This window comes from Nicotiana tabacum, chromosome 4 (genome assembly GCF_000715075.1).
Source record: "Nicotiana tabacum cultivar K326 chromosome 4, ASM71507v2, whole genome shotgun sequence".
Lineage (NCBI taxonomy): Eukaryota > Viridiplantae > Streptophyta > Magnoliopsida > Solanales > Solanaceae > Nicotiana > Nicotiana tabacum.
In genome coordinates, this window is record NC_134083.1 from 126,084,208 (window position 1) to 126,111,187 (window position 26,980).

Below are 26,980 nucleotides of genomic sequence, written 5' to 3' on the forward strand. Positions count from 1 at the left end.
CATAACTCAGATAGGTGATTTAAGAGTGTTGAACATTGCGTCAGAGGACAATTTGGCAGACATGTTTAAAAAGAGCTTGTCAGAGAAGAGTTTTGACAAGCATGTAAAAGGAATGGGTGTTAGAGTTGTAGACGCTTGGTTTTGAGTCTAAGTGGGATATTGTTGGGATATACTATTAACCATGCAGTTTAGACATAGTATTGTGTTTGATTCCTTATGAAATAATTGCTTATTTAATTTATTAAATTCAATAAAGTACTATTTTAAATAGATCATTTGTTACATGTGTGTCCTTTAGTTATGTAGTAGACAATTTAGTGTATGGAGTCTTAGCTCATGCACAGAAGATTAAATTGTTGGAGCTCATAATTAATAAACTATGTTCACAATCGAAGATATTATTGGGCAAAATATCTTGATGATTGTAGTACAAGATTATAGTATAATTTGTCTTGATTATGAGAATGATTTTACTCCGACTTTTTGTGCTAAGTATACTTAGTGTATATTGAATGGACCAAGTAGAGAAAAGATATTTTTGTACTGAATATATATATAAAATATTTTCTCTAATTCATTAAATGAACTTATACTTCTAATTTGGATATAATTATTATGATCAATGTGATTTGTTTATTATTTTGACTTATCAAAATGTACAACTTTATTCAGAGTTAGTGTATGCCTACTAGATTGGACAATAACGAATAGCATTTGTGAAATAATAATTAGTTGATAGAATTCATGACTCAGTTTTGAGTTTGATGATACCCCTTTATGTAAGCTTATAAGTTTTCATGTGAAAACCCGGCCGATGGATTTTGTATCCGTCACATGAAATAGTTTAAGCGAAATTATAGAGGATTTAATTAGTTGATTAAATTAAATTGTGAGTGATTTAATTTAATTAACTCGTATTTGTGATCTTAACATGGGGAGTTAAAATAAGTGTTAGTGAATTTTTGAAATTTATATTGAGGAGTTCAAATGTAATTTTTTAGTGGAATAAACTGCAATTAATTATAGTAGAAATTAATTCATCCAAATTTTCGAATAATGCTATAATTGGTAGCCTCTTACTATTTATGTGGTCCCTGCTATACCTAGTAAAAACCTAGACTGACTTGGGTAAAAGAAGAGACTTGGGAGAAAAGTCATCCTGTAGAGTTAGAGTAGGATTCTGCTTTCACAAGCAGAATGCTACATGTTTTTGGAGCCCTCTTTGGCTGAAAAGCGAGTATACATAAGGAAGACATTTTTCACCCAATAACTTACTTTTCAGAGTTGTATTGTTCTTGTCCACTCAAAGCAAATTCATCCAAGGTCTTACTAGGACCATAGCAAAAGACTGCAGCCCTCGATTATTGCTCTAAGGACCTGTGCAACGTTTTCAAGAGGTTAGTGGTTCCTAATCTCGTAATTATATTATTATCTAGCTTACATGTATGTGATGCCTGACTTGTATGTTTACTTCCGCTGCGCATGTTCTTAACACTTGTATTAGTAAAATTCATTTGCAATATAAGTCTTTCTGGAATCTGGTATTGTTTTGACATTCAAAATCACGATTACACAATTTATAAATTTAAAATGTTATCACACGTTAATGACTTGAAATTCCCAACGTCGCACTGAACACCCATGATAGAAAACAAGCATTTTGACCGCTACAAATATGAGACATGCATATAACAAAATGAGTTTAATGACTTTAATTATCCACTATTTGTAAAGATGGTTGGGAAGTCGAGGCTCCGTCATCACGTCGAGTGCGACTTTGGGGTGTGTAGTTAGCCCATAAATCTCTTCCATGCTAATGTCTTCTGGACTCATACCATCAGGCAATCTCCAGCTGAATCCATGCAACAAGTTAGCTAAAGTTGCCCTAATTATACGAATCCCAAGACTGTATCCCGGGCACTTTCTCCGGCCCGCACCAAACGGCAAGAGCGCAAAATGGTGTCCTGTGACATCTATATTCTTCCCTTCAAACCTCTCCGGAATGAATTGTTCTGGTGACTCCCAATGCTGTGAATTTCTTCCAATACTCCAAGTGTTCACCATTAAAATTGTACCTTTAGGTATGTCATAGCCTGCTACGTGACAATCCTCCAAGGCAATGCGCGGCGGAAGCATGGTGCTTACTGGGTGAAGCCTTAATGTTTCCTTGATGATTGACTCAATGTAAGGGAGTTGAGTGTAATCATTTTCTTGAACCCATCTGTCGTGTGAAATGACAAGGTCTAGCTCTTGTTGTGCTTTCTTCATAATCTTTGGTTGTCTAAGAAGTTCATAAAAAGCCCATTCAACTGTTGTTGCTGAGGTGTCTGTGCCGCCAGCCAATAAGTCCTATCATCAATTTATAAACCAAAACATCAAAGAAAGCCAATATATTTTTTAATTGAGTACTCTAAGCACAAGATTTGACGAGAGATTTAATAAAACCTATATATCGTATGAGAATCACATGTTGATGAAAAAAGAACATTGTTTCCAATTTCCTTAGAATTAAGAGAAGCGTCACAAAAATGGTTCTTATTTTTTTTTTAGTTGAGCTTAAATCAATTTTGATGATTAACAAATAATGGTTGACAAACTAGGTCCCTTGAAGATATTTATTATTCTAATAAATATGGTTGATAACTTTTCAAAACAGATATTTAATCACCGGGTCACTAGATGCACGCATAAGGAGTTGCAAACCGATTCCTAATGCAAGTAAAATTCTTTGGAGGATTTAATTCGTGAGCTAGAAGTATTGCACCAGCTGGAAGATTTCGTGGTCAAGGATTCAATTAATTGATACACTTGCATAAAAGTAAAAGGTATGCGAAGTTGGAGATATTTACACAAACCAAGTCCTATTACGATTGTTTACCTTAACCGATTTCTTCTAGGCTTTGGTGCAAAATTTGGAGAAATATTGGCCCCAATTTCATGCCTATATAAGGTATCATGTTGCGGCTATTGATGATAACGCTATTTTCGCACAAATAGTACAAATCAATCTTGGCAAATAGTAATTATAGCAAGAAGGTACTTTTAAGGATTCAAGCTACACAACTAAAGAATCTGGTCTGATAATGAAGTTGACTAACTAGTTCTTTAGTTGTCGAGTCTTGATTCATTGTTCTTTAATTGTAATCTATTTTGCTTTTGAGAAGTTTTACCGTAGGTGAATAATTTTTGAGATTTTGAGGTTCTTCCTATGCTAGAGTTCACAGTAGTTAATTATGGGTCAAGGTATTAGAGTTTATTATCCCTTTGATTACTGAGTTGTAACCTTATTATTACTCTTACTTTTTAGTGAAGCTTGAGGAAAATTCTACACGGTCATGATTTTTACTTCCTAGAGCAAGGAGGTTTTCCATGTAAAGTTACATGCGTTCATTATATTTTGCACTATACTTTCTGTTTGATTTTAAAATATACAAATTCAAAAACACGGTTCTTCAGTAGGCAAAAATCGTGCAAGACACAATTCACCTCCCCCGTCTTATATCTAGGTGCTATTTAAATTAACAGTTAATATCAGATCAAATTCTTTCAACGTAAGGATAACACCTTAAAAGAACCCAAGATGGATGCTCCCCCAGGCGTTTAATAAGGGCCAAGATAACCAATAATTAAGGGAAGTATAATAGATGGTGAAAATCAAGGATGTAGAACTTCTTGATGGATGAAGATTTAGATTTATAGGATGTAGTTGTGGATGGACCCATTGCTACCATGAACAAGAATAACAAGGGAGAAGTAACTACTCCTAAGTCTAGGAAGGAATACAATGAAGAGGACAAGAAATCTGTTGAGAAAAATGTCAAAGCTAAAAAGATCTTGATCTGCAGGATTGGTCCAGGTCGAGTACAGCCGAATCTCAGCATATACGAATGCAACGTAGATCTGGGATGCGTTGCATACTCTCGCTTCATACTGATCACTATTGAGTTAAGCTCTCTTGAAAAACTCATCCCTACAAATAAACTAGTAAATAAAATTCTGAGTATTCAGCCTCCGTCTTAGGAAAGCAAGGTGAATGCAATTTCAAAAGCAAGAGATCTGCAGAGGTTCTCCATTGGCGATTTTATTGAAAAATTAAAAACCTATGAGTTGAAGAAATATCATGATCATGAGTTGGCTGAACCTTGAAAAGATAAGATTCTGCTCTCAAGACCACAAAAAAGCTAGAAATTGATGACGGTCATATGGCACAACTGACTCGTAAATTTCAATGTGCTATTTGAAAGAATCATCGTTTTCAGAAAAAGGGTAGCAACTCCAAATCAAACGCACCAAAGATGAACAACTTCGACGTGTGCTACAAGTATGGCAGTCTTGATCACTTTATTAGGAAATGTCCAATGTAGGAGACCGAGTGGGAGAAGAATAATCATGATAAAATAAAAGTGCAAAAGAAGGACCAGGTCCCTGAGCGTAAGATTCAAAAGAGAGCAACAAATAAGATTGTGCAAAAAGCTTTAGCTGCAAAGAAGAATATCTCTAATGGTGAATCTGATGATGAAAAAGAAAAGAAAGATCTATCCTTGATGGCAGGGATGACTCGAACTCATATGATGAAAATATCCTTGCATTAATGGCAAATTCTGACTCCGAAGTGGAAGAAGTACAATCTGAGGTAAATTTTCTGAAGATTAAAGAAAGAAATCATATATACTCAAAGAAAAAACTTACTTCCTTATCTCAGCGTATAATTGATGCATATCATACTACATGTGATGCAAAAGAAACAATTGATGAATGCATGTGCCTCTCTTAAACTTGATTACAAAGGATTAGATATAAATAAGGAAAACCTAAAAAAGAGTGTTAAAGAATTAACGAACCATGTTCTTGCATTAGATCATGAGAAGTTAATTTTGAAAGGGGGGAAAATATTCTTGAGGCACCTACTAAGGGAAAAGGCATAGTTTGTAATATTCATAAGAATCTTGAGAATAAACTGAATAAGGGAAAGAATGATTTTCAGCTGAATGTAAGAGAAGTAGGTTATTCCAAGAGAATCTAAATAACTCTAAGTATGATTTAGACAGAACACTTCGGTGGACCATATCCGGAGATGTTAACATCATTGCATGAAGACCACAATGATAATCGTTAAGGAATATGGTATATAAAAACTAAGACTCTCTATAATCCCAGAAGTAAGTATGTGTCTGTTCTTGATAATAAGCTTTGCACACACTGTGGTAGTAATTCTCATTTTAAAAAATCATATAAGGCTAAGTTTCAAGCAATTTATAAGAATGTTAAGTTTGTTGAGATAAGGAAAATCGTTAAATCTGGTTCTTCATTAAAAAATGCTAGATTGCGAGGTTGGGCTAAGAGGAATGAGATTCATCCTTTTATTCAAAGAAAGAGATCCAAGCCTATATGGGTCCCTAAATCTAACCTCTAAATTATTTTATAGGTTAAGCTAGGTGAGAGAAAGCAACAAAGTGTGGTACTTAGATAATGCTTGTTGGACGCATGACTCGTAAAAGAAAAATATTTCTCTCACTAATAGCCTTTCGTGGAGGAAGAGTGGCATTTGAAAATAATAAGAATGGTGACAATGTAGGTATAGGTATGATTGATAAGTCCCACTTTCATGAAATTGAAAATGTATAGTATTTTAATTGCTTGAAACACAATCTGCTAAGTGTGTCACAAATGTTATAAGAAACAAGGTAGAATTCACCTCTAGTGCATGTACTGTCACAAATCTTAAATCTGTAGGACTGGCTCTTAAAGAAAAAGGCACAAAAATATTTATGAAGTTGATATTATTTTCTTTCTAGGAAGTGAACTAACGTGTCTTAGTGCTCTAGATGATGATTCTTTGTTGTGGCATAAGCGTCTATGACATGCATGTTTTTCACTACTGAACAAATTAGTTCTGAAAGACCTAGTTCTTGAGCTATAAAAATCTAGGTTCGAGGAATATAAAGTATGTGATGCATGTGCTAAAGGTAAACATGTGAAATCCACCTTCAAATCAAATAAATTAGAAAGTACTTTTCGATCCTTGAAACTATTGCGTATGGATTTATGTGTCCAATAAGGGTTGCATAAAAAATGTATGTGTTTGTGATTATTGATGACCATTCCAGGTTCATGTGGACCTTATTTCTTGCTTTTAAAAAGAAAACATATGATGTGTTTGTTGCATTTATAAAGAAACTGCAAAGAAAATTAGATAGTTAATTGGATAGCATTACCGAATTTGGGAAATAATAGATTTCCAGAATTTTGTGTGAATCATGGCATATATCATAATTTTTCTTCTCCTATCAGCAAAGCAAAATAGTTTTGTTGAAGCAAAAAATATAACTCTAGAGGATATAGCAAGAACCATGTTAATTACTAATAGTCTACTGATGTTTGACAAAAATTCTATATTTTAAAACATTACGTGCCTTACATTTTAAGTATTTAATGATAAATTGTATTACGTTTGAGTCTAATTAAGTTGGTTTTATGTGTAGGAACATTGGATTGCAAAGTAGGAAGAAAGTTGCACAAAATAGCATTGAAGACGTAGAAGGAGAGAACAAAAGGAAGTTCGGTGCAAGGCACACAAGCGTTGGCGCCATACACGGCGCCCCACATCACCCAAGGCGTGACTTATCATGCATCATGGCACCTTGTGAGCTCAAGACGGCCCTTCGCACAGCACCTAGTGAGGAAAAAGTTGCAGCCCAAGCGCTGCTCGCACCAGCACCCCCCGAGTCCGAGAAGAATTTATTTCATTATTGATTATTGACTAAGACATTCTGACCCTCACCTATAAATACCCCATAAACTCGTTTAGGACGGGGTTGGACATATTTTGGAGGCACAAAGGGCTTCGGAAAACACTTGGAGCACGGTATTGTCACCTTCTTCATTCCTTTCTCTCGTACTTATAGTTTTATAAGACTCAAAACACTTTTGTGATTATTGATAGGATTATTAGTGGATAAAACGCCTTGTGTTTTAGGGTTATGGGCAGATCTTATTTGTTTATGGTTAACGATTGTTGAGATTTCTTGATCATATTGATTATTTTACTCAATGTTATTTTTAATTATTTTACTGCATAGCTAACGGTAGAATAATATCTATGAATTTATAGTTAAACTCCAAAGTAAAAACTATAGATTGAATATAAGATTGAATAGAGTAAGATCTTGACGTCGGGCATCGAAAAATAGATTCGCGGTTAGGATAGACATATGCTAACTACCTTACTCGATTATTATTGCAAGGAGTACACCTGCATTCTAGCTAATTCTAATACTATAGAAATATAGTATTATGTTGGCTTGAATAGGTGAGCAAGGCGTCGAAAAAACCTTGCAAGCAAAATAAATCCTGCTAACCAACAAATCAGATAAATCAAGTAGTTAATTAAATTGAAAAACTCAACTGGATAGACATTAACCCCAAAATTCCGAAATATTCCCATCTCATTGAATTGACTCCTAAGTTATTTTGTGTGCTCTACTTGCATTTTTGTTCCTTCCTTGTTAATTTTTGTAGTAGTTTTAGTTAAGTAAAATTATCACCGTCCCTCGAAAAATCACTTGAACAAGCAGTTCGTACCTAGTTTAATTCAGTTGATATCACAAGTCCTTGTGGGAATGATACTTTTTCATCACTTTATTAATTGTTGATCGCGTATACTTATATGTGCGTTAGGTCCCAAAATATTTTTGGCACCATTGTCGGGGACATAAAATTAGCTATCTTTCTGAAATAAGATGTTATTCATTATTAGTTCAAGATTTAATATTTTCTTGTTGCCTCTGCATCTACATGTGTTTCACTCATGAATGTGGAGGAACAAGTATTTTAATGATATCGTCCCTTTTAATCTAGAAATAGAAAGAACTTTTCACAGTTTAAGGAGGGAGGCTGAAGCTAGAGTTAGAACTACAGAGTTGGGTATTGTATTCCAACCACAACCAATCGAGATAGAAGAAAAAAAAGATCAGTCGATAATAGAGGTCACAAGGCCTAATCTTGCTAATATGTCTTAGGCAATCATAAAGCCTGTATTACTGATCACTTTGAGCTTAAACAGTACATGGTACAACAAACATTGCTTCCCTTTTCTCTACTAGGGTAAGCAAAATAATAGTGGCAAAAGGAGACTGCTAATCTGATCCGCACTTGGTGTGATTTAGCCCAAACTCTTTTGATCAAGTTCATCCCTACAAAGAAGACAAAGTCACTAAGGAACCAGATTCTTGGGTTTCAATATTGAGATGGCGAGACTCTTTGTCAAGCTTAGAAAAGATACAAAAAGCTATTTAGAGGCTGCCCACATCATTGTTAGACTAACAAGGTATTGGGCCACACTTTTATTGATGGGTTGGATGATGCATCAAAGATGAATCTTCACTCATCCTGTGGGGTTTGTTGCATGGAAAACCCTTACAGCGAAATCCAAACCCTCTTGAACAACTTCTTCAAAATGATCACAACTAGCAAGATGTGGGGGAACCATGAAGAACAATTAAATAGAAGGCAGCAAGTGTAATTGATCTAGATGAGCTTACAACTATGAGGGTAGATCTGGCCAAATTGACAAATTAGGTGACGAAGTTAGAAATGGGTCAGGCGTATCAGATGCATCATGTACAATAAATCTCCATATATTATGAAATATGTGGGGAAGGTCACACGAGTGATTGTTATCCAATAAATCCCAAGTCCATTTATTAGGTGGAACAATAAAGCATCGGTCCAATAAACCAAAATACCCAATATGTAATACATATAATCTCAATTGCACGAATCACTAGAACTTTTCATGGGGTGGAAATCAAGGGACTCAGAATCAGTATAAACACTAAATAAATTACAACCAACCTCCAAAGCCACCCTAACAAGTAGAGGAGAGTATGGATGACTTGTTGAAGAAGTTGTTACTTGACAATCAATAACTCAGGACTGACTTCAAAAATTTGGAGAGAAAAGTTGGCAGTTTGCTACAAATCAAAATACTAGGCCTGCAAGCACTCTTCCAAGTGATACAAAGAAGAATCCTCAAACGAATATTGTAACCTTGAGGAATAGTAAAGAATTGGAAGAAGTACCAAAGAAGATAAAAGAGAAAGAAGGTAAAGTAGTTCCTAAGCATGTGGATGAAAGTGAGAAAGAATGTACTTCTAATGAGAATGTACCAATGGGAAGGACTCCAGTTACCTTTCCCAATATATTACAAAAAATAATGATGATCGGATGTATAACAAGTTTCTTTATATGTTAAGCGAAGTCCAATTGGACTTACCCCTTATTGATGGGCTGCGCCAAAATTCCAAAATATGCTAAGTAAATTAAGAATATAGTGGCATACAAGAGAAGGCTAACTGAATTTGAGACAGTGGCACTCACTAAAGAGTGTACCTCGAGAATCCAAACGAATCTTCTCCAAAATTGAAAGATCCTGGTAGTTTCAAGATTCTAATGAGAATAGATGAAGTAGATGTGGGGAGAACATTATGTGATTTCGGGGCAACCACAAATTTAATAACTTTTGTCAATTTTTAATTGACTAGGTTTGGGCACTGCAAGACCCATTATGGTCATGTTGTAATTAGCTGATAGTTCCATTGTCCATTCCAGGGGGTGATAGAAGATGTGTTTTTGCAAATTGATTAATTCATCCTTCCTGCGAATTTTATCATTCTGGACTATGAGGTGGATGAACAAGTCCATATCATATTTGGGCGAGCTCTCTTAGCAACAATTGATGCAGTCATCAAAGTTAGAGAAGGAAAGATGATCATCAGAGATTATAATATGGAAGTAGTTGTCAATATATATAAGGCAATTCAGCTTCCTAGCAATTATGAGGATCTTGCCATGATATTTGTTGCAGAGAAAGAAGAGAAGATAGGTGACTTGGTTATATATCTTGACGGTTATCTAGAAAAAGTACTCATGTTGTTTGATAGCATTGATTTAGACGAGGACGTCAAGGAGATAGTTCATAATTTTGATGCACGCCCTTACATCAAAAGAGTCATTAATTTTGAGCCTCTAGATAGACCCAGTGGGCCACCACCCAAGTCGTCTGTCAAAGTAGCTCCCAAATTAGAGCTTATACCCCAACCCGCTCACCTTTATTATGATTATTTTATTACTAATGAAATATTGAATGTTGTTTCTTCTTATTTTTCTAACTTATAGGAAGAAAAGTTACTTCGGGTGCTTAGATCACACAAGTGAGCAATTGGGTGGATCATGGCGGATATATGTGGAATTAGGCCGGTATTCTGTATGCATAAAATTTTCATGGAGGATGGGCATAAACTAAGTGTAGATCACCAACGCTGCTTGAATCCAATCATGATAGAGATAGCTGGAAAAGAAGTGATAAAGTGGATCGACTTGGGTATTATCTTTCCTATCTCTAATAGAGAGTGGGTTAGCCCAGTGCGGTGTATGCCAAAGAAATATGGTATGACAGTTACGGTAAATGAAAATAATAAATTAATTCCTACTAGAACTGTCACAGGTTGGATAATTTGCATATATTATAGGAAGTTGAACAATGCCACAAGTAAAAACAACTTTCCCTCCTCTTTATTGATCAAATGTTAGAGAGGCTAGCTGGACAGGATTACTACTATTTTCTTGATGGATATTTCGGCTATAACAAAAATTTTGTTGAACATATGCTTTCAAAAGAATGCCATTTGTGTTGCGTAATACACCTATGAATTTTCAATGGTGTATCATTACAATTTTCACTGATATAGTAGAAAAGTTTCTTGAAGTATTTGTGGATGCTTTTTTAATTTTTGGACCTTCTTTTGGTGAATGCTTAACGTATTTGAGTAAAGTGCTTGTTAGCTGTGAGGAAACAAATTTGGTGTTGAATAGGAAGAAGTATCATTTTATGGTGCAAGAAGGACGTACTCGAGCACAAGGTGTCCAAAGATAGTTTGGAGGTTGATAAGACATAGGTGGAGACAATTGAAAGATTGTCGCCTCCAACTTATGTTTAAGGGGTCTGAAATTTCTTGGGCCATGCAGGTTTTTTCCGTCAATTTATCAAGTAATTCTCTAAGATTTCGCTCCCTTGTGTAGCTTGCTTTAAAAGGATACTGCTTTCAAATTTGATGATGATTGCTTAAAGGCATTTGAGGAGCTAAGAAGCGATGCACCAACTATCACTGCCCCAGACTGGGGAGTGCCTTTTAAGCTTATGTGTGACGCCAGTAATACGACAATTGGTGTCATCTTGGGCAAAAGGAAAATAAGGTATTTCTCTAGATTTACTACGCTAGCAAAACTCTAAATCCAGTTTAAGTAAATTATATGGTCCCAAAAAAGGAGTTTCTAGAGGTAGTATGCAAGTTTGACAAATGCAGAACCTACCTAGTGGGAACCAAAGTCATCATCTACACTGACCATGCCGCTATCAGGTACCTATTTGAGATGGTCATAGGTATATATTTGTAGCGGTTGATTATGTGTCGAAGTGGATAGAGGTCGTTGCTCTACCTACGAATGATGTTAAGGCAGTGGTGAACATTGTGAAAAAGAATATCTTCACGCGATTTAGGAATCCACATGCCTTGATTAGTGATGGGGATACTCACTTTTGTAACAAATTCTTGGGTAATCTCTTGGTTAAGTATGGGGTCAAACACAAGGTCGCTATGGCTTATCATCCGCAGACTAGTGGCCAAGTTAAGGTTTCGAATAGAGAGGTAAAGTAAATTTTAGAGAAAATGGTGACTGCAAGTAGGAAATATTGGGCTACGAAGATCGAATACACATTATGGGCATATCGCACTTCATACCAGACTGCAATTGGCACGTTTCCCTACTGGTTGGTCTAAGGGAATGCGTGTCTCTTGTGGAGCTTGATCACAAGGTTTATTGGGAAATCAAAAAGCTCAACTTTGATATGGACCTAGTTGGTGAGAAAAGAATATTGCAACTTAATGAGATCGATGAATTTTGGTTGCATGCATATGAGAATGCAGAGTTGTTAAGGAAAAGATAAAAGAAGGCATGACAAGCACATTATGCATCATGAGTTTGAGTCGGTCAAGCCGTTCTATTGTTTGATTCGAGGTTGAAGGTCTTCCCTGGTAACCTAAAGTTTAGATGGTCAGGTTTGTTTGAGGTAGTGTATGCTACAACTCATAAACACATGGAGCTGAAGAACTATGGGATTATGAGAATAGCGGAATTCTTTGTTAATGGTCAAAGAGTGAAACACTAATGGATGGTGGCGTTCGTTGTTACAAAATTTCAATAGACTTAATGGAAGCATGAAGGAGTATTCTTCATCGTGCAGCGACATTACATTAGGAGCTTCATGGGAGGCAATTCATGGTGGTGTTGAATTCGTCATGCCATGACGTTAACGAAGGAGCTTGTTGGGAGGCAACCCAATTTGTAGAGTACTTGTAGCATAGTTTTTGATTTTCTTTATGTTGAGGAGGACTAACGAGCTATTTTGGGTGAATTACATGTGTTTTGATAGTTGATGGATATATACGAAAGGAAATAGGTCATAAAGGTTGCAACAACAGGAAAAAGAGCCACAGAAGGAGAAAACACCATGTTCTCGCAAGGCGCAGGCTCACACGTAGGGGTTGACGTGCCTGGCATTGCCTGGCGCCCATTCCCCTCGTCCCAAAGCCACATCGCATAGGTAAAGAATCATAGGCCTTCATGCCTACGGGCATCTCGCGCCACTCCCAGCTTTCCCCGTACCTCCCGTCGTGCCATAGGGCGCCAGGTAAGAATCTTTCCCTTTATTTTTATCCCCTCGCACTTAATCACCCTCACCTTATCTCTACCTTATAAATATAAAACACACGAACAAAGCACATCACAACTCTCCCAAAATTCTTCCCAAAGCCATTTAACCCCCCCCCCTCCCCCCCCCACAATACCAACAACACTTCACTACCTTCCCTTGTCTCCTTATCCTCAACCACAAGGTATGTTCTTTTATCTCTCTCCTCTCTTAGTTATGGTATTCATGTAAAGCAAGCTTGTAAGACTTTATGGTCTTTCAATGGTGATTTGTGCTAAAATTATTCCAAACTTTATAAACCCCATATGATTGTATTATTATTGTTGAAAGAGTGTTTCGCACTCGATGCCCAAGCCGATTTGGGTAGGTGAGACAATCCCTCGCCCACATAGAAACTTCCAGACAAATAGTTCTTGCAAGGCATTTGTAAAATGCCTCAACTGTGATTTTCTGCCCCACTTGGAGCACGAGTCTCCGAGATTGATAGAAATTTATTGTGTGAGCATGATTAACATGAAAATTAAGTGTGGGTGGATCAATGCTGTCGGGGTACATTGACAAAGTGTGAGACCAAATTACTTACTTGCTAATGTGATACCTGAATTAAGAATGTAGATGTGTTTAAGTGAAAGAGGTAAAGTCTGAGTAACCTTGAATTATTTGAAGTAGAATGTGATGAAGCTTTAAGTTTGAGGTCGTTCTGACCTTTTTGTTACGTACTTCTTGGGTCCATGAATTAATTATTGATGTTATTTGTAGGTAAAATGATCATGGTGCATCAAATTCCTAGTGCTAAGGCTCCGGCTAAAGACAAAGCACTACCAAAGGGTAAATCGTCCACTTCTGCACCCCCGCCTAAGAAGAGGAATAGAACTGAGCCTACCTTTAGTAGCCAGCGTAAAGGGAAGTAAGCGGTAGCAACTTTTCTGCATCACAACCACAGGATAGGGGTGAACGAGAGTATGGGATCTCACATTGGCAGTGGAGGAGCACACATTGTGTAATGACCCGGTCGGTCATTTTATGTATTATTATCGTGTTCCCATGATTATTACTTATTCTATATTCATTTGTGGTTATGTGACTTGCCGAGGTGGTAGGTTTGGTTCCGAGGATATTTCGTAGTTAATCGGGACACTTAGTCCCAAATTGAAGTTTTATGTTGGAAGAGTTGACCAAAGTTTGACTTTTGTATAGATGACTCCGAAATAGAGTTTGGATTGTTCAGATAGCTTTGTATAGTGATTTTAGACTTAGGCGTATGTCTGGATGTTGATTGGGAGGTCCGTAGGTTGGTTTGATGCTTTGTGGCGAAAGTTAGAAAGTTTAAGGTTTGGAAGGTTGAGAGGTTTGATCTAGAGTTCACTTTGTTGATATCAGGGTCGAATTTTGGTTTCGGGAGTTGAAATAGGTATGTTATGTCATTTATAACTTGTGTGCAAAATTTGAGGTCATTCGGAATTGGTTTGGTATGATTCGACATTAGTTTTGGACGTTGGAAGTTCATTTGTTCATTAGGCTTGAATTGGGGTTGCGATTCATGATTTCGATGTTGTTTGATGTGATTTGAGGCTTCGACTAAGTTCGTGTAGTATTTTAGGACTTGTTGGTATGATTGGTTGAGGTCATGGGGGCCTCCGGTATGTTGCAGACGAGTTTCAGGCCATCCTCTTCATGTTTGGATATCTGATCTGGTGTCTGGTGTATGCTTCTTCGCGTTCGCGAAGATTTGGAGTTCAGTGCCCTTCGCGTTCGCCAGGGGGTGGTCGCGTTTGCGTAGAAGGGAGGTCAGCTGAGGGGCACTGGGGCTTAAGCCTTCACGTTTGCGGGGGAGTTCTCGCGTTCGCGTAGCGTAGTCTAGTTGATGATCACGTTCACGACTGGGTCGTCGCGTTTGCGAAGAGGAATTTTGGCCGAAGGCAAAATTGTGCTTCGCGAATGAGAGGCTTCTTCCGCGTTCGCAAAGGGTAAGCACCTGGGCAGAATACTAAAAACCCATTTCGAGGGTTTGAGTTATTATATCATATTTTGAGTTATAGAGCTCGATTTTGGGCGATCTTGGAGGGAATGTGCACGTCTTGGATCAGGGTAAGTATTTTTTACTCGGATAAGTTGATTAATCATGATTCCATGCTTGTTTTTGTCGTTAATTTGGTGATTTGAAGTAGAAATTGGGATTTTGTAGAAACTTTTCTAAAATAAAAAATTAGGGTTTGAAGATCGACTTGAGGTCGGAATTGGATGATTTTGGTATGGTTGGACTCATAATCAAATGGGTGTTCAAAATTTTTGAATTTTGTAGGGTTTCGAGGTGCGGGCCCGGGATTGACTTTTTAATTTTGGTTAAATATCTTAGCTTTATAATTTGGAATCAATTCCTATGGAATTTATTGACTATATTTAGTTGGTTTGGTTAGATTTGGATAATCCGGAGGTAGATACGTGCGGGAAGGGCTTATTAGAAGAGTGATTTGGCTTGCTTGAGGTAAGTATCTTATCTAAACTTGGTTGAGGCATTAGTTGCCTGAATTATTTTTGATAGCTACGTGCTATGGGTGGCGCATATGTGTAAGGTTGAGCCCATATGCATGCACCGGGGTACTATTTCTATGATCGGGGTAGTGCTTAGGCTATGACATGCCTTGAAATGATTGCTAACCTTCAAGTTGAGATGTTTCTCCTATTTGTACCCCTACGTGAGCTATTTGTACCATATTTGAGATTTCGTTAAGGTTATTCTTCCAATTGAACCTGATAAACTGTTATTTCTTGACGAAAATTGTCTGTTCTAGCTGTGATAGCACACATTGCACATGCCTACGCTATAACATATTATTTATACCAGTTCAAGAGTATGAAACATCATAATCATTGATCATATACATGTATTCCGCATATTTACTTTCTCTGTGTTATAAGCTGGACTGGTAGCATGTGACCATGCCAGGTGGATTGTAATTATTGGCATGTGAGTTATCCATGTGATTGATTTTATTAGCACGTGAGTTGTCCGTGCGGATCCAGTTACTAATATTATTAACACGTGAGTTGTCCGTGCAACACATGAGTTGTTCATGCAGCATATGGATATGGATACATCCCCCTAAGGTCACCCTCTCATGTTTCTCTCTTGATGGAGTACACATGGTTATTGGAAAAAACTGGTCAGTGGTTTGGTACGGATATGGAAAGGTTGAGGAAAGTTTGACCAGTGTTGTTTTGGAATTGCATTTTATCTTTAATTACAATTTTCATAGTTTATTATCTGATTTATCTGCATATCACCTTTTACGATGTACCCGTGACTGAATAGAGATTTTGCGTAATTGTACACACACACGGAGATAGTCCTTTCAGTACCTTATACATGATCATATTATTGTTCTGTATTTGTTGGATTTATGAAACTGTACATGCTATAGCAGGTATCATTCATAATTCTTATTTCTTTTACCTCGTCGTGGTTAGTTACAATTTTTATTGAGTACATTGTGTCGGTTATTCTCATACTACACTCTACACGTAATTGTGCAGATCAGGTGTGGGGACCAGTAATCAGCAGTAGATTTGCTTGTTGGACCGAGCTTCGGGAGGCAAGGTAGAGCTGTATTCTTGGCAGTAGTTTCGACTTCTCTTTTCTTATGTACTGTTATTTCGGTTCAGACAGTATTGTTATTTAATTTTCAGACTTGTATCCCCATGTAGAGCTCATAACTCTGTATTTACCAGTTTGTGGGAGATTTACCGTGTATTATCAGTATTTTGTTAAATTGAGATTTCAGATTTATGTTATTTTTATAAGATCCACTGTTCTGGTTCTTTACTGTTATGTTTAGGCTTGCCTAGCCGGTGTGTTAGGCATCATCATGACGGGTTGGGATTTTGGGTCGTGACAAGTTGATGTCCAGACACCCTCAAATTTGGCAAGTTGTACATGACTTCGGTTTGAGCCATGTGTTTAAGTAACCGGGAAAAGAAAATTTCACCTTAATTAGGTAGTTTTATGCTGGGTGGACTATTCAGGATGAAGAGCAGCCGATGCCTATCCGTGGGAGGTTGATCGACATTTCTGCTAGTGCATTATGTACCCACATGCGACACCCAATGTTCCGCATGCACCCTTATGCAACTTCATTGCCAGCCGTCATATTAGACACACCTAGTGTGGTGTCCATTTTTTTATGCTACATGGATTTGAGACAAAAGAACTGACAGAATTGACATTTGCATTACCTTACCTAAGAAGAAGTTCAATAATATTGCCAAAGTGTGGTTGATGGTAGTGAACACGAGGCTACTACCATGTAATTTTCGAATGACGGGGTAGCGAGTTAATGTGGAACAGCTAATGCGCTAGCAGATGGCACATGTTCGAAGGAGTAATAGAATTGACAGGATTTTCTTTGGTAATGTGTTGACTCAGTACTTACGGGCTGACCCGGTGGATAAGGAGCCGGGTTTTGACATGATCATTCTTGCCGCTTCATAAGCCACAAACATCACTAGTATCTATGGCAAGGATGAGAAAGATGGGTCTTATTTGACTACTGCCGAGCGTCAGGCCTATGATGATAGTGTCATGAAGCATTTCTACGGATGCTAGACTTACAGTTGTAGATTGAAGGGAGATCTGCTACCCTAAAGAAGCGGACACCGTTCATTGAGCGATTTAATCTCAACACATATGCCCAAAGGTTGGTCGGCATTGCTGAGGGCTAGGGTGTACCCTCCGATGAGGATATTGACACCCCTGAGCATTCTGTGCACGAGGAGGAAGAGGGGCCAGTTGATGAAGTTGCTTATGATGGAGATAAGGACCTCGGAGACAAGGCGGATGATTGAGAGGAGGTCGACAGAGCCTAATTAGTTGAGGGAGATGACCTCGACAAGTGACCAGGGAGTTTATTTTCCACTATCCAATTTCGTTTGAATTATTCATTAGGGACAACACACTTTTTAAGTGTGGGGTGAGAGACTTCCTTCGAATAGATGTTAGTATATTAACTTCTTATTTTTATTTTTAGCTTCTTATCTTTTCTTTTGTAGTTAGTAGGACTATTAGTATAGTATTTTAGTTTAGTAGTTTTAAGACTATTTGATTTTCCATTTTTGGAGATTTTGTATTTACTAGGACTATTAGTATAGTATTTTAGTCTTAGTAGCTTAATTTATTTTAAAAAGCTCGATAATATGGAAAACAAAAAATTTAGGAAAAAGATTGGACTTTTCCTGACGATGGATCTCCTAGACAGTTTTCTTGAGGGATTAAAGTCTAAAGAAATATATACAAACATGTCTTTTAGTTTTCATTAGGTAGTAATAATTCAATGTGGGTTTTGTTTTTTTCGTGCCTCGATTCTTTTTCATGGGATATAACTTGCACCGGGTGAACTTCTTTTAGTTTTAGAGTAGATTAATATGTAGGAAATAAAAGGGGAGAAGAATGATGTAAATCTTATTTAATAGTAGCATATATAGGTCTTGGATGTGTATTAACTTTCCCATATTTTTAAATTGGTTATGATGCCTTGATGAATTGAATAATATATTTTGTGACCCCTATGACTCGGTTTCTTGACTCATGTTTATTTTGTTCTTAATGCTTAATATCTCTTGGCTCCGTAAATACTTACTTTAATTTGAGATGTCATAATGTGACCGTCTTTAGTGAGTCATGTGTCAATGCATGAAGTGAGATTTTTTTGTAGTCCATGTGATTACATTTGCGTCTAGAACTTGCCCAACATATGAGTTCAAGCAAAATCCTAGGTGTTTCTCGGTTCAACTAATGATTTTAGGTCTTCATTAATATTTTTGAGCCTTGTTTCTTATCATAAATAAAATCATCCCTAGTTTGTCCTTTTGAGATTATAAGCCTTTTTGTTGGCACTCGCAGTACAAGCCTTTATCCTTTTGTTCTAAATTAAATTATTTTAATTCTTTTACCTCTTAGAGCACTTGAATTGTAAATGAGCGCTAGAAAAAAGTAAGGAGGGAGCTTGGGGTGGCTTGACTGGAATCAAAGAAAGGAAAAAACGTGCATTCGTGTTGAAGAAAAAGTACCACTAGCGGGAAATAGAAAATACAAGAAACAATTTCGATAAATATATTTGAAGAAAGAGAAAAAAACAAAAGAAAGAAAAGGAGAAAAATATTTAGAAAGAGATAATTAAATATTGTCCTTGCTAGTGAGTGTAAATTAAAGTAGTACTTAAAGAATAAGGGAACTTATTTGGGGTGATCTAGCTTGTGAATTTGAAGTTGAGTTGAAGGAAGTTGCACTTAAAGTGATTACATGATGTGTTAAAGTGCTTAAGGGGTTAGTCAATATTCTTAAATATATTCTACCCGTCCATTGGCCTATATTACAACCATGATAAAGTCCTAATTGATTTTAGAATGAGTAGGCTACATTAGTAGAGGTTTACATAATGAGCAAGTGGATGGTACCATTTGCGTGCATGTGACTTCTTTTCAAGAGTGAATGATTTCTTTCATATGTGTGAGTTCTTAAAAATATATTTGTGCATTTGACTTGAATGTGGGGACTATCTAATCTCTTTGATTTAATTGTGAGAACACATGATTTTACGATGGATAGTTAACGTTTTTAACGTTATTAGACTCCTTTATGAGGGTAAGTGTTCAAGCCTTGAGTACAGTGTGGAATCGAGTCAGTTTTTGAGGTTAGAATTGTTATGACCACGCTATTTATGCTTTGAATATTTTTGAAGTATAGCATGAAGTATGGAAAGTGTGTGTTGAATACATATGCTAGAGCTTAATTATTGTTATCAACCATAGTCATAGGTATAGTGTGCAACGTTAAAGTGTAAAGTGGTGATGTTTGGCGACAATTTTATGTTTTATAACATTACTTGCCTTACATTTTGAGGATTTAATTATAAATTGTGTGACGTTTGAGCTTAATTGAGTTTATTTTATGTGTAGGAATATTAGAATGCAAAGTAGGAAGAAAGTTGCACAAAATGGTAGAGCACAAGAGGAAGTTCAGTGCAAGGTACAACAGAGTTGGCGCCCCACGCGACGCCTCACTTCACCTAAGGCGCCCAACTTGTCACGCCACATGGCATCTCGTGAGCTCCTGAAGACACCTCCCACGACACCTAGCAAGGAAAAAGCTACACCCAAGGCACCCTTGAGTCTGAGAAGAATTGGTTTTTTGTTGATTTTGGACTAGAACATTTTGACCCTCACCTATAAATACACCTTAAACTCGTTTTGGACAGGGTGGGACATATGTTAGAGATACGAAGGTCTACGGAACCCACTTGGAGCATGGAATAATCACTTCTTTCATCCCTTCCTCTCGTACTTGTAGTTTTATGATTCAAAACACTTTGTGATTGTTACAATTATTAGTGGCTAAAACCCCTCGTGGTCTGGGATTATGGGTAGTTCTTAATTCTTGATGTTTAACTATTTTTAAGATTTCTTGATTATATCATATTGATTTAATTATTCAATAGTAGAATACTATCTACGAACTTATAGTTGAACTCGAACTTGTGAACTATAGATTGCATATAATATTGAATAGAGTAAGATCTTGAATCCGAGCAACGGAGAATAGATTCGTGATTAGGATAGATATATGTTAATTACCTTACTTTGTTATTATTTCAGGAATTACATATGCGATCTAGCTAATTTTGGTTCTGCAGACATATAGTATTAAGTTGGCTTGAATAGGAGATCAAGGCATCGAACGATCCTTGCAAGCAGACTAAACTCTTGTAATCAACAATTCAGATATATCACGTAGTCAACTCAACCGAAAAACTCAATAGGATTGACATTAACCCAGAAATATCCTCATTGCCATTGAATTTACTCCTAAGTTATTTTTGTGCCTACGTGCATTCTTTTCTCTTTGCTTACTTGTTAATTTTTGTAGTATTTTTAGTAAGTAAAATTATTACCATCCCTCGAAAAATCACTTGAACAAACGGTTCGTGGCTAGTTTAATTCAGTTGGTAGTTGATCACAAGTACTCATGGGAATGATACTTTCTCATCACTTTATTACTTGTTGACTGTGCATACATGCATGTGCATTAAGCCCCAACATCTTCCTAAGCGTTTCTGGGTGGAGGCTGTGAATACTGCTTGTTATATAATCAATAGGTGCATGATAAAACCTTTGCTTGAGAAGACCCCCATGTGAATTACTAAAAGGCTGAAAATCAAATCTAACTTACCTAAGAGGCTTTGGTTATAAGTGTTATGTGCATAATAATGGTAACGAGGCTCTAGCAAACTTTGATGCAAAAAGTGATGAAGGAGTTATTTGGTTATTATTCACATAGTAAATCTTATAAAGTGTATAATAAAAGAACCTTATGTGTTGAAGAAAATGTCCATGTGATTATTATGTAACTGAACACTTGGCTAAGAAAGGCTTGTAGGATGAATATAATGGAGGTCAAGAAACGCATGTAGGATGATGATGATGGAAAAAATGGAATGATATAGAAATATGTTAATGGGCCAGATCAAAATAGTGTGGAAAACACTTCCAAATAAAGAGAGCCCGTGAACCAACCAGGTTCTTTAGAAGCTTAGCATGGTGTACCCCAGACAGGGAGAACTAAATAGGTAAATGTTGAAACAACTACTATAGACAAATCTGGTTCTTTAATGAATCATGAAGGATAGACCTCAAGAATTATATGTAAGAAATTAGAAACATAAAATCTCTCATCCATTACAGAATGTTCTCACTCTTTTGTGGTTTGAATTTTAGTTCAGGGTTTATACAGTGCTCCATCAGTTCAGGGTTCGTCACTACCAGGTTCTTCCACTGGCTATTCTAGTTCTCGGGGTCCGGTTCAGGCCCTGCCTCCATCTTTAGATCGAGGTTGCTATGAGTGTGGGGAGTTGGGGCATATGAGGATGTATTGACCCCGTCTTATGGGAGGTTCCGTTCCGAAGAAAGGTCAAGCTACTACTTCTGCACCAGTTACTACACCACCCGCTCAGCCAGCTCGGGGTGGGACTCATGCAGTTCAAGGTCGCCCTAGCGGGGGAGATCAATCAGGTGGTGGTCAGACTCGATGCTATGCTTTTACCACTATGCCAGAGGCAGTTACTTCAGATGCTGTGATTATAGATACTGTTTCAGTATGCAACAGAGATGCTTCAGTATTATTTGACCCTAGTTCCAATTCTTCATATGTATCATCTTAGTTTGCTCGTTATTTAGACATGCCCCATAATTCTTTAGTTATGTTTGTTAATATATCTATGCCGGTGGGTGATTCTATTATTGTGGACCGTGTATATCGGTCGTGTGTGGTGACTATTGGGGGATTAGAGATGAGAGTTTATCTCTTACTGCACATCATAGTTGAGTTTGACGTGATACTTGGCATGGATTGGTTGTCTCCGTGTCACACTATTCTAGATTGTCACACCAAGACCTTAATGTTGCCAATGCCTGGGATGCCAAGGCTATAGTGGAGAGGTTCCTTGGATTATGTTCCTAGCAGAGTGATTTTGTACTTGAAGGCTCAACAGATGATTGATAAGGGATGTTATTGTGGATACTCCTACCATTGAGTCAGTTCCAGTAGTGAGAGACTTTCAAGATGTATTTTCAGCAGACCTGCGGGGCATGCCACATGATAGGGACATTTATTTTGGTATTGACCTGGTGTCGGGCACTCAGCCCATCTCTATTCCTCCGTATCATATGGCACCAACAGAGTTGAAGGAATTGAAGGAACAACTTCAGGAGCTACTTGATAAGGGATTTATCATGCCTAGTGTGTCGCCGTAGGGTGCACCGGTTCTATTTGTGAGGAAGAAGAATAGTACTATACAGATGTGTATTGATTACAGGCAATAGAACAAGGTTAAAATTATGAACAAATCCCATCTACTGCGTATTGATGACTTATTTGACCAGCTTCAGGGTGCTAGAAAGTTTTAGATGACTGATTTTAGGTCTGGGTATCATCAGCTGAAGATTCGGGATTCTGATATTTTGAAGACGGCATTCAATACCCGCTATGGTCATTACGAGTTTTTAGTAATATCATTTGGGCTGACCAATGTCCCAACAACATTTATGCATCTGATGAACAATGTATTCTAGCCATATCTTGATTCATTTGCCATTGTATTCATTGATGATATACTGATGTACTCACGCAGACATGAGGATCATGAGCAGCATATGAGGATTGTATTCCAGATGTTGAGGGAGAAGAAGCTATATGCTAAATTCTCCAAGTGTGAGTTTTAGCTTGATTCTGTGGCGTTCTTGGGCCACGTAGTGTCTTGTGAGGGGATCAAGGTAGATTCAGAGAAGATTGAGGCAGTTCAAAGTCGGCCTAGACCATCTTCAGCTACTGAGATTCACAGCTTTCTTGGCTTTTACAGGTTACTTGGGATCAGTTTCTACCGTTTGTAGAGTTTGCCTACAACAATAGCTACCAATCGAGTATTCAGTTGGCTTCTTATGAGGCCTCATATGGGAGGAGATATCGTTTCCTAGTTGGTTGGTTTGAGCTTGGGGGGGGGAGGGGTAGGTAGGTTGTTGGGCACTAATTTGGTACCTGATGCCTTAGAGAAGGAAAAGTTGATTCAGGATCAGCTCCGTACACCACAGTCCAGACAGAAGAGTTATGCTGATAGAAAGGTTCGTGATGTTCCATATATGGTGGGTGAGAAAGTTTTGCTTAGAGTTTTGCCCATGAAGGGTGTGATGAGGTCTCTGTATATTGGTCATTTTAAGGTGTTTGAGAGGATTGGAGAGGTATCTTACAAGCTTGCATTGCCACCTAGTCTATCGGGTGTTCACCGAGTGTTTCATATTTCTATGCTCCGAAAGTATTATGGTGATCTGTCACATGTTTTGGATTTCAGCACGGTTCAGTTAGATGGGGATTTGACTTATGATGTGGAACTGATGGCCATTTGGATCGGCAGGTTTGGAAGTTGAGATCAAAGAATATAACTTCAGTGAAGGTTTAGTAGAGAGGCCATCCAGTTGAGTAGGCTACTTGGGAGACTAAACGGAAGATGCAGAGCAGTTATCCAGACCAATTTGAGACTCCAGGTATGATTCTAGACCCGTTCGAGGACGAACATTTGTGTAAGAGGGGGAGAATATAACGACCTAGCCGGTCGCTTTGCGTATTGTAGCCCTGTTACCTTATTTATTACGTATGCTATGTTCATTTGTAGTTATGTGTTGCCGGGGCAGTTGGTTTGGTTCCGGGGATGTTTCAGAGTGAATTGGGATACTTAATCCCAAGGTTTGAAGCTGAAGTTGGAAAAGTTGATTAGAGTTTGACTTTTGTGTAAACATCTCCAGAATAGAGTTTTGATGGTTCTAATGGCTTCATATGGTGATTTTGGGCTTAGGCGTATATCCGGATGTTGATTTGGAGGTTAGTAGGTTGGTTTGAGGCTTTTTAGCAAAAGTTGGAACGTTGAAGGTTTGGGAAGGTTGAGAGGTTTGACCGAGAGTTGACTTTGTCGATATCGGGTTTGGATTTCGGTTCTGAGAGTTGGAATAGGCCCGTTGTGTCATTTGAGGCTAGTGTGCAAAATTTGAGGTCATTTAGAGTAGCTTTGATATAGTTCGGCATTGTTTCTAGAAGTGAAAAGTTCATTAGTTTCATTAGACTTGAATTTGGGTGCGATTCATGATTTTGATGTTGTTTAGTATGATTTGAGGCTTTGACTAAGTTCGTATCATATTTTAGGACGTGTTGGTATGTTTGGATGGGGTCTCGGGAGTGATTAGGATTGAAATCAGATTGAGATTTTAAGGAAATGCTGAAGCTTCAGGTCTGGTGTAACCGCACCTGCGTGGTTTTGATCGCATGTGCGAAGCCGCAGAAGCGGCCATTTGTGTGCATGTGAGAGATTTGGGAAGGAAGCCTAGGAGTGCAGGTACGGAGGTAATTTCGTAGAAGCGGATGCACTTCTGCGCAAGAAGGTCTGCAGGAGCGAGGTTTGGCTGGAGGCAGGAAGGGCGCAAGTACGAGGTAGGTTCCGCATCTGAGAGACCGCATGTTCGGTCATTTGGGCGCAGAAGCGAGAATGTGCATATTAATGGGAAACCTCATATGTAGAGGATGGATCGCAAAAGCAGTGTCGCAACTGCGATGTTTTGGACCGCATATGCGATTTAGCTGGGCAGAAATATAAATCAAAGGGTTTGACATTTTTGGAGTTGTGGAGTTCGGCTAAGGGCGATTTTAGAGTAATTTTCACTATAATTGAAGAGGTAAGTGAAGATTCATCATTTGTATTGATAAATATTTTACTCATTGATTTTTACACCTAGTTTATGTGTGTTTGAGGTGGAATTCGGGGATTTTGGATTATGTTATTGGAGAGTGAAATTTGAGGAGTTGAGGGTCGATATTTGGTTAGAATTGGATTATTTTTGTATGGTTGGACTCGTAATTGAATGGGTATTCAAAATTTATGAATTTTGTTGGCTTCCAAGGTGCGGGGCCCTGTTTGACTTTTTTATTTTGTTTAAAGATCTTAGCTTTATCATATGGATTGATTCCTATAGCTTGTATTGATTATATTAAATTATTTGTGACTAGATTCGAGTCGTTCGGAGGACGATACACGTGGGAAGGGATTTTTGGAGTATTGAGTTGCACGTTTTGAGGTAAGTAACATTTTTAAACTTGGAACTAAGGGTATATATCCTTGGAAAACATGCTACATAGGATGTGTTGGGGTGACGCACATGCTAGGTGACGGGTGTGTGGGAGTGCACTGTGAAAATCATGATCTGGGCTAATTTTGGTACCGTGTTGATATCAAGTCTTGTTTTATCCATGTAATACTTACTTGTTAGAGTAATTGAGTTGTGATTCATGTTAGAAATCATGTTTAGGCTGTGTGCTTATTAGGTTGAGAGCTAATGAGGTTATTTATGTTTTTTTGAGTTATCTGCTTTAACTGTAATTATATACTCAGTCATGGTTCTTCATTTGCATATCATATCTTAGTCTATGTTTATCATACACTGTTACATCAAATGTTATCATTGTTTGGGCTGAGTGGTACGAGATTGTGAGCCCTTGAGACTTGAGAGATTGATGACACAGGTGGGCCTGAGAGCCGTGTTGTGAGTGTTATTGTGGATCAGGCTGCACGTTGTAGCTTGCCATACTGGCTTTACTATTATTATTATTATTATACGGATCGGGTTGCACGCCGCATCTAGCCTTATAGGCTTTGTTTAGCGCATGGGCAGGATTCGCCCTCTGGAGTCTGACATACTAGATGTGAACGCAGGCGCAGTGATATATACACATGCTTTGGTGAGGCTCATTGATGCCAGGCATCCGTGCAGTGTTGAATGATTGTGTGTGTGATGACTAGCATATCAGATAGACAGATTGAATATTCTGGGAGTGTGAGCACTTGGGAATATCTCCGTGAAATCATACATTTGACATGCATATTTGACATGTAGACATAGAGATGTACATTTCCTCATGCTAGATGTACTTGACATGTTCCTATTAGTGTTGGACCTTAATTGTTGAACTTGAAAGCATGTCTAAATTTATGTACCATGAACCAGTTGATTATGAAAATTTCTCCGAGTTATTTATTTTTATTGTCATTATTATACTTGTGTTGTCATTATATTGGACTCTAACTATTTTCTTCTAAGCTCGTCACTGCTTTCACCCCAAGATTAGTATTGTTATTTATTGAGTCAGTTGTACTCATACTACACTCTGTACTTCGTGTGTAGATCCAGGTATATCCGGACGTGGTGATTGCTAGATCCGTGCTAGTACCAATGCTTGGAGATTTCAAGGTAGCTGCTATGACATCCGCAAAACTTGACTCTCTTTCCTTTTATTTCTTCAATATTCTTCTGTTACTCTGACATTTGTGCTAAGGATTTGGTTATGTTTTGATACTCAGTAGTACTCATTTACTCGTTGACACCAGATTTTGAGGTGGTTGTAGCGGTATTTCAGTTAATTGTGTCAAATATTTATGATATTTTCCGTTGTTGAGTTTATTAAACCATGTTTATTCAAATGTTAAGCTATTATGTGACTGTTGGCTTGCTTGGCAAGTGGTGTTAGGCGCCTTCGCGGCTCCGGTGGGAGTGGGTCGTGACAATCTTGAAACAAATTACATAATCGCACTCGGGGTGAATGGTTAATCGGATTTTGGATCGAATCTT

The 26,980-nt window shown here is 37.7% G+C and overlaps 1 protein-coding gene and 1 non-coding gene across 2 annotated transcripts in view; both read right to left on the bottom strand.

Annotated features, from left to right (window-relative positions):
• Positions 1-1,531: 1,531 nt before the first annotated feature.
• Positions 1,532-26,980, bottom strand: part of LOC107827411 (trimethyltridecatetraene synthase-like) — a 32,269-nt gene continuing 6,820 nt past the window's right edge. Inside the window, exon 2 of the mRNA XM_016654547.2 lies at positions 1,532-2,349. Within this exon, the coding sequence (XP_016510033.1) occupies positions 1,723-2,349 (627 nt within the window). The 3' untranslated portion in view covers positions 1,532-1,722. The remainder of the gene's footprint in view (positions 2,350-26,980) is intronic.
• On the bottom strand, positions 8,210-8,316 carry LOC142180492 (small nucleolar RNA R71). The gene has a single exon (XR_012709115.1). It is a non-coding gene; the product is annotated as a small nucleolar RNA R71 (small nucleolar RNA).